The 9,275-nt window shown below is 43.3% G+C and overlaps 1 protein-coding gene across 7 annotated transcripts in view; it reads left to right on the forward strand.

Moving 5' to 3' along the window:
• LOC119435958 (importin-4) overlaps positions 1–8,783 on the forward strand; it is a 175,526-nt gene extending 166,743 nt beyond the window's left edge. For all 7 annotated transcript variants that reach the window (XM_049673006.1, XM_049672998.1, XM_049673013.1 and 4 more), the window contains exons 26-28: positions 784–888; positions 3,159–3,228; positions 8,575–8,783. In XM_049673006.1, coding sequence (XP_049528963.1) covers positions 784–888; positions 3,159–3,228; positions 8,575–8,705 — 306 coding nt within the window. In that variant the 3' untranslated portion in view covers positions 8,706–8,783. The remainder of the gene's footprint in view (positions 1–783; positions 889–3,158; positions 3,229–8,574) is intronic.
• The last annotated feature ends 492 nt before the right edge of the window (positions 8,784–9,275 follow it).

Raw genomic sequence — 9,275 nt, forward strand, 5'->3', positions numbered from 1 at the left:
CCTATCAACGTATAGTGGTTGCCATTTGTATAAAGCCCTTCATTATTTATTTTTTTATTTTTGGGTACATTTATAGTTGGAACAGCTGGTATGTTGGTTGCAATTGTGAAATGATTGCTTTTTCATAAATGTCAAGGCCTGAGCATTGTTTTCAACAATGTTTTTAACATTTTTTTTTTTTATCAGTTCAGTTTTAGGCCCTTTCTTGAGGGGCATTACATAAGGGGTGGGATTTTATTTATATTAACAAACAAGCAGTGAAAATTGTTTTAGTATTGTAGGTGATCACTAATACAGTCTTGAAAAGTAGATGATGAAGCGATGGTGACGCTGTCCCGGGGCCGGCCCTTCCAGTCTGTAGCTGCTCGAAAAAAGAATGAGGCAGCAAAAGTAGTAGTACTATTTCATTAAAGGAGCCTGATTCTCATTGCACTTCAGGTGTCATTCTTCTGGCATGCCTGAAAGTCCATAAAAGGAAGTTGGTAATAGTGGAAGCCAACATGGGCTGCTAAGACCATACCTCACTTTTCAAGTACCCTGTAGAATTTTTGTCTCGCAATAACAGAAAATGTCATGATGGCTCATTTAAGTGCAGATTACTGCTTTTCAAGGCCACTGATGTTGATAAAACTTTGCTAACACACTTCAAAGAGAGAAGAAACCTGTAAATACAATTATTTGAAAGTGCAAATCAATTTCCTGCACTGTGGCCCCTCTTGAGAAGCATCAATGTGGAAACTGTCATAGCAAACATCTGCTGCCATTGGTTATTTAATTTTTCAGGTGTTTCCAGTGCTGCTCCAGCAACTTCCTTTGCAGGAAGACTTTGAAGAGAATGTGAGCATTTTCCAGTGCATCTGCTACCTCTATGGACTCAGACATGAGGAGGTATAAGCTTTTTTTAATGTTGCTTGCTGTCAAAACATTGGTTACATTGTGCAGATGCACACAAAAAAAATTGTGATTCATGGAACCATGTGTTAGAATGCATTGCTAAGTCATTTGACAATGCAATGCCTGGAGCTGACACTGGCATTTGGTGCATGCGCATCACACTGTACTTACAGCAATGCCATATATTTGCCTTCCGCCAACCATTCTTTTAGTATCGATAAATGCTCTTCAACGTGCACTCAAGGCACGGTATGTGAGCTGGTCTGTATTCTGCCTTCATCAGAATGTTGTCACTATGGCTGAGAATCGACCCGCATCCTCATGCTCAGCAGCAGAACACCTTAGCCACCACAGTAGGTGATCTACAATTTGTGCAGAGGGAACAAGATTAAGTTTTTGTGTACATGCATGCATGGAATATCGAGCTCGTCAGGTAATTTGGAGTACCACACTGCGGATAAGTATGTGGTGTACCAAGCTTTTATTGCCAAGCTTCTCTGTGCTGTGCCAAATTTCCTTACGGTTTTCTGGAGACAAATCTCTAGAGCCACAGCAGTAGTGAAAAACAATAAAATATTAACGGAGATCATTTGGCAGCTGCATATCATATAAAGTGAATAACTCTTTATCTCCATGTTGCTGGTTTACAACTACTGCATGTGCTGTGGCATGACACGGCAAGGAGCAACAGGCTCTACTGTTCTTTTTCTCTATCTTCTATAACAAATACAAGGGCCTCATAAACTGTGGCTACACTGCACTTCTTTTACTTCCCTGCTGTTGCCTCATCACTGCTTTAAGACTTACATCATTATCATCATCAGCCTATATTTATGTCCACTGCAGGACGAAGGCCTCTCTCCCTGCGATCTCCAATTACCCCTGTCTTGCGCTAGCTGATTCCAACTTGCGCCTGCAAATTTCCTAAGTTCATCACCCCACCTAGTTTTCTGCCGTCCTCAACTGCGCTTCCCTTCTCTTGGATATCCATTCTGTCTGATGCAATGTAGGGTAAACCACAGCAGATGAGCTATGAGCCATTGCTGCTTTTAGTGCTCACCTTTTGTCAGCATTGTCATGGCATGGTTTACTAAAGCATAAATTTTCCCGGGGTGAAAGTACAACATTGGATACCTATTGCAGTGGCTTTTATTTATATTTCATTTAATCATTATCGTCTTGCTACAGACAGAACATGACTGGGCAGCTTTGGTACAGGGGGAATATTAACAGCTGTTCACAAATGAGCTTCTCAATCATTGTCATGGCAACATGATGTGAATCATTTTTTGTTGTTGATATCTGGTTGTGAATGATGCACAGCTGGAGAGCTCGTGAACAAAGTGTAGCATTAACACTAGTTTGCTGCATCATTTCAGGCCATTACTGGCAAGCAACAGGAAACAGTCAATACTGTCTGTATAATGTGATAGTGTGAGGGGTAACTAGCATGGCCTTCAAGCACAACCAGATACAGTGGCATTCCTCTAATAGGTCTTGTCTACACTTTTTGTCTGTACCAGTAACTTTAGCAGCCTATAATTGTATATTTCAGAGTTTCAGCACAAGATGTGCCCATTTATTTCTGATTGGCTTAATCCCTTAACTGCCGTAACAGTTTTTTTTTTTTTTTTTTTGAGAAATGCAGACTTTTTTTTTTTTTCCAAGCTGCATTTATGGTGCTTTTTCTTCCCTAAAAAAATATGATACCGGGAATGCCTATAGCACTTTTACTGCTCCTGTTGGAAAAAAGAAACTCGTCATCGGCAGTTAAAAGAGTTAACATGCAATATGCTCTCTCTGTTGACAAAACACTGCATATGCCTGTCTTCGTGTACACACTTCTAGAGCCACCAACCCGTCAATCCAAGGGCCATTTGTAATGCCTTTGTGAAAGTGATGGTGACAGTGCAGAGAATAGAAATTCTTCCATGTCAGCTGAAATAAGGCGTTTGAACTGCAACACATGTGTTTTGATAGTGAGCAAAGTCTGCCAGCTACTCAGCCTTTGATTAAGGAGGGTGGCTGTTGGACATCTCATCATAGGATGCACATTTGCCAAGCAGTTTACACAAAAGCAGGCAATGATGTCACACGACATAACAATGTATTGTGGCAAGTATTCCTGTGGTACATGAACTTTTGTTCCTAATTCTGCCTTTAATCTTTTTGCATGTGTTGCTAGTGTAGTTTAATTGAAAGGAGTTGACCTAACTTCCTAACGTTTATTCTCAGCTTTTCATATTTGGCTCTGTTTGTTACAGTTCATCAAAAATCTTCCTTCCATTGTTCGTATCATCCTCCAGGTCATCCGCACTGACCAAGTGACTGAAGGTTGGTCCGTTTTTAGCATTTTAAACGACAATGTCCTGAATTTTGAACATGTCTTTTGTGCCTGAAATTTAGAGCATCATAATTCATGTTCACATTGCAGAGCATCTTTAATTGCACACTTTTGCATGTAGTGCCACAGCTGGCAGTGACATTTGTTAATTATTGGGCTATACATTACTGTGTCCCAGATGTGACGGTAATTATTGCATTAGCGTCGTAGCACCTTTAGTCACTTATAGTAGCCATATTTTATCCTTTTGCAACACCGCTTAATTCTGTTTTAAATAATACTCATATTTATTGCAGCTTCAGCATTATTAAAAACAGCTGATGGTATAACAAAATGTTTTTCAATTTTTTAGTTTGATATATTGTTTTACAAACGTGGTCATGCACCTTAACACAGAAAACCATGTCAGGTACAGTGTAGACCGTATAAGCGGTACTGCACTATAACCAAAGCAACAATTTTCAAGGCCCGCACATATGCAAAACATGTGCACCGAGCCACCACGCGTATGCGACAGTCGAGGAATGCGGCTACAACGATTGCATTCAATTTACAATCGAATCCCGTTAATTCGAACCAAATCACGCGGCGACACCTCTGACCGGCATTGCTCCGGCACCGCCATAGAGTAAAAGCTTAGGAGAGACCCCTCAATGTTGCGCGCGAACGAAACAAAAAAGAAAGAAAAAACGCGGCGAAATTTCACCCTCTCTCAAATGGCTAGGTCGCCGATTCTGCGTTGCACCGGAACATGCGTGTACGTGCCGACGTCTCAGCCACGTGTAGAAAATGGCAGTGAACCGTTCTTTCTCCTTTATGTTTCCTCTACTTTCTAGTCACGTGTTGACCTTGCACGCTGCGGCTACGGCGCAGAGGGAAGCAGCGGCGCTTTCCCAGGCCGGCGAACGAAACTGCCCACGCCGGCAAACGCCCGCTTCCCGATAACGGCAGAAAACTAAACTTCGGGGAGCTGGCGCCGGGCTGGCTGGAGCGGTGGCGGGCGCGCAAGGTGACAGTCGAAAGTGAGGGAGCTACCAGGGAGGGCGAGGGGAGCCACCGAAGCGGCGGAGTTGCCGAGGCGAAATCCGCTTCCCTGCCGCCCTCCTCCCTCACATTCCACGGTGTCCGCGTGCGCCCTTCGCCGTGATGTGCCAGCACCGCCCGCTCCCTGAAGTTTCGTTTACTGCCGTTATCGTGAAACAAGCGTTGGCCGACATTGGCAGTTTTGTGGCGCTTGCTCGCTATGCGCGCCATGATATTTCACGACTCGCACTCAAGATTCTGGTTTCAGCCTCACTGGCTGTTCGTTTGCACCACGTGCCCTTATCCTCCACTTCGTCTCTTTCTTCCTCGACCACTCCTTGGGGCGCCCGTTTGAGGGGAGTGTTCGCCATCTCCACTGACTTCCGTACTCCCAGGCAGCCGCACTGTAACCGGCATTTCGTTTCCCGCAACTGCACTATAAGCGATACGTGTATACATGGAGTGCTATGGGAAAATTAATGGGAGTCTGAAAAGACCGCACTATATCCGGTCCTGTACTATAAGCGGTTACGTTATAAGTGGTCTATACTGTATAAGGTAGTTACAGTGAAAACCATTTAGCATGTGTGATGTATGTGCATTTTGTAATAAAATAGCCTACTCTCGTTACAATGGACCCTCATAATCTGACAAGAAAATTCTGTTTTATCCGAAGTCCGTAATATCCAAAACGCCTCACTTCTGAAACTTTGGTCGCAATGTCTAACAATGGTATTGCAAAGAGTGAGTGACGAACGTCCAAAGTAAAAAAGAAAAAGAAAAGGTCGCAGTTTTGTTCGAAAGGCAAAGCATCGATTGCGATAGCAAATTAGTAGACAGCTATACAAAGTAAGGATGGTAGTTTTATCAGCCATATATAGTTGTAAGCATCGCTGACTAATTAAATTAACAAGCACAGTGTCATGCGCACACAGGTAAGCATGAGAACATCTCGCTCGATGACCGCGGAAAGTCGCTGTCAAAACACTGCAGTGAGGAAGCGCAGAAGCAGCAGCGAATAAACTAAACGTCGAAAGCCCAGCGCATACGAAGCTGCCGGCACTGAGCACACTGTCCTTTCAAGAGAAGATCGCTACTTCGGCGGCCGTGCCGTAAGCAGCAGCCGCCGAAGTAGAAACCTCCCTCTCTCTCGCCCCTCCCTCGCCTCTGCCCCGCTTCCTCCCTCGCACGCGCGCAAGATTGAGCCGTGATTGTCAGCTGACCCTCGCAAATCTGTTGTCAGCCCTTGTCGACACGGCAAAAGTATGTTTTATACTCCCGATTTTGGAAAAAAAAAAAAAATTGCCGACCGCTGTAGCCGATGGTTCGTTGTAGCGCAGTCCGTTAAAAGCGAACTTCGTTGCATTCATAAAATAGGTAGAGCAAACTAAGGCTGAATGAAATATGGTCCATTATATCTGAAAGTATGTTGTACGCAGGTCCGTTGTAACGAGCATAGACTGTATATCCAACTCGACTGCCATTATAGTTGTACTGACACAAAAATTTTATGTCCCATTGTCATAATTTTTGCTATATGAAGAGACAACATGCAAAATTCTGTTAGCCACACAGCTAGCTTTCTCTAACCAAGATGGCCACATTGTACCTAGTAGCACTGTTAAAGCTGAGACATGCGTTTTTAAAGCTTGAATGGTGCAAGGTAGGGAAGGCAGCAGGAATGGTGTCACATAGTCGCATGTTTACACCTTAATAATTGGGATTCTCACCTGATATCCGCCAGACTGGTTGAAACTAGGTGTGTGGAGAAGCACACTTGCTGAGTTTGTCTATTCCTCAGGAGTACCACAAATAATTACAGCAACTTTTATGTGATCTGTTCAAAATGCCTGTCAAGCGCAGCGCAGCTTCGGACTTGAAATTCAAGGAAACTTGTCAAGTCATTGAAAGTGGAGGTGGCAATCGCATATTATGAAGAGCCCACCAATCAGCCCGGTGCCGTGGTTGAAGGAAGTACAACAGAACATGTCCCCGAAAGCTGCCAAATTGGCCCTTCCAATTGTTTGCTTCTCTTTGAAACACGGAGGGTCACGCTCTCCACTTTTGTCCCATTGATTGCTGAATGGACTAGTTTGGCAGCACGGCCACAGTGTGTATGTACTATCGACCAAAAAAGTTTACGGATCAAGGGATCTGACAAAAAGCTAAATATCTCCGCAGCCTCAAAACGCAGCCTGGTGTTCCCATTTCCAGCCTCCACTGGTATATGCGAACAACATTGTGATGTACAGTTTTACGGGCTAATTTTAAAGGCTGCTTGGATATTTAGCGTTTTCTGAGATCCCGTGGTTCGTAAATTTTTTGGGGCAATAGTACATGTCGGTGGTGTCTTGTACCACAAGACTGTGACAACAGGTTTAGATAAGGTAATAAGCCTCCTTCTTCACGTCCAAAGCCGTTCCGCACTTGGCACACATTTTGAACTGGTTGCATTAAACTTCAAACGTTGCATAATTAATTATTTGTTGTGCTCTTGGTTAGGGGGGGGGGGGGGGGGGAGCAAATGGGCGAAATGGATGCTTCATAGCGCACACACACTTGCCAACTCTCCTGAATTTTTGTAAAGTTTAAGAATTCGAGCTTATTCTACAATTTTATGAATTTTATGTCAGCTTTTACGAAACAATAAATTCTGTTTGCGATAGTTTCACTCATCGCTATCTGAGCATACCCTTGGAATTCTTCTGATGATAAAGGTACTCTAGAAGAGTACCTGCGTCAAGCAATTTTATTCAGACCAAGTTGTTGAAGCAGCCGAAATCAGCAACAGCAATGTTGAGAAGTTGCAGAACGATTATTGTCAGTTTGTGCTGTCCAAGTTTTCTGCTGCTTGTGAGCTGAGTCTAAAAGTCAACCATTCTTATTAATACTGTGCGGATGTACCCAACTAAAGCTTGTGCTCAGGGAAAACTTTAAAAATTGTGCTGAAAATGTCAACTAGAGGAACATTTTAAAATACAGAGTTGCTGGCTGGGTCATGCACTGGATCCTGCACTTATTTCAGTTTAAAAGAATAAATTATGTTTTGCAAGATATTTCTCTTGCTTTTTTTTTTCCTCCTTCAAACGATCCATACTGTAAGGACAGATGAAAGCTCCTTTACCCCTTCTCCTTTTTTTTTAACGAAGTAATTGACACTTTGCACAACCTCTCACTTCACTTGAGTACTGTTCACGTATATAACAAATAGAAACTGCAAGGATGTGTAAGAGGCCACTTCCTTTTTATTGCGGTAGCAATTATTCGGACACTCGATGCATTCACATCGTTGCTGCCATTGTGCTGTCACGGACCGCGCGCAGTGGATTAGAAGGTTTCCAGAGATTGAAGCGATGCACAGTGCATTTGGCTGCAACGACGATGAGGCCAAGTGGGTGCACCGTCGCACTCCACTCAGTCAGCTATGCAGAAGACCCAGGGCAGTGTTTTGCTTTCCAATGCAGGCATGAGCATTGTGTGCACACGCACGAGCGTTTCTGTTGAGCAGCTCTGTGTATACCACATCATCGTGCGTATGCTGAGCGGAACGGACAGTACACTTCAATATAAAACCATCTAATCCTTTCATTTGGCACTGACAAACACCGGCAATTTTACCACAGTCTCATTGCATGTGCCATCGAGGCGGGATGCCAATATTGCTGCTGGTGGGGCTCTTCATCATGCCAGTATTGTGAGATGCCTGGTAGTGGCCAGTGCAGGCGCTGTTTTTGCTGTGCAGCAGCAGTTGCCATGTGCTGCATCTCGCCAATATGTCGCCATCACGTATTGTTAGAACACCGTCTGAGAAGCTTGAGCGCAATGCTAAACTTTGCTGTTGTGGTCAACGCTTTTCCCTTCAAACAAAACTACAATACTTATTTTAATACATTAGCATTAGGAGTGTCAAAGTGGAAAAAGGTTCATGTGTGTGAAGTGTGGGAAACCAGTCACGTGGTCGAGGTAGAGAGGGGATGGGAGAGCTTAGAAGTGTGTGTGTGTGTGTGTGTGTGTGTGTGTGTGTGTGTGTGTGTGTGTGTGTGTGTGTGTGTGTGTGTGTGTGTGTGTGTGTGTGTGTGTGTGTAAACATGTCGTGGCAGCTGGCGGTGGTCTGCTCCAGACCACCATCAGTTGCACTTCGCTCCTTAAAAGGGCACATTGCAATCTGGTGAACGTGGGTTAAATCGTGGATCCCCGGGACGTCAGAGGTACGATGCAATGATAATGCATTTCTCTCACATTTACCGCTAAATCTACACTTAATTTTACTGAAGTGTGTAAATACTTGTCAATTTTATTTTTCTTCATTGCAGAAACAAAGATCAACCTTCTTCATTTGCTCAAGTCAATGAGTCTGGGCATCCCACAAGAAGTTCAGGCCATCCTGCAGGCTTGCACACATGAAGAGCAAGAAACATTTAATGCTGTCTTAAAAGATTCTTAATTTAAAGATCCCAAAGCCATAGGTCTATTAATAGAGCATTTCAAGTGAGCAAATCAATAAATTCCTAATATTCTTGTTTTTGTCTTGTGCCTTTCTGGTGCCTGTCTGGTACTTGCAATTGGTGGTGCGATAAATAAGAAGTGGTCAATTTTCAAGGTCTGTAATGACCTTGAAAGTGGAGTTACACACACAGAGGAGTGTCGCTGTCTTCAAATTTCAAAAGACATAAGTTTATTACTTGAGAGGTAAAAAGTGGAGTTACACACACAAAGGAGTGTGCCTGTCTTCAAATTTCAAAAGACATAAGTTCACAGATTTCACAGAAAGACTTAAGTTCACACAGATTTGTGTAAGCTGAAGGGTGCAGTGCCTGCACTATCATGCCTTAACCCTTTCCTTGTCATTGAAAGAACCAGTGTTCAGTGGCACTAGTTTGTATTTTTTTATTTCAAGAAATTTTAGAACATACTGTGATATATCAAATTGGTGCAATTGTTGATCTTGTGAAATAAAGCAATGCAATATATTAGTCATCCAAAAGTATTTGCTCATTTGTCATTAAGCTTGGCA

Source organism: Dermacentor silvarum, chromosome 1, assembly GCF_013339745.2.
Source record: "Dermacentor silvarum isolate Dsil-2018 chromosome 1, BIME_Dsil_1.4, whole genome shotgun sequence".
Lineage (NCBI taxonomy): Eukaryota > Metazoa > Arthropoda > Arachnida > Ixodida > Ixodidae > Dermacentor > Dermacentor silvarum.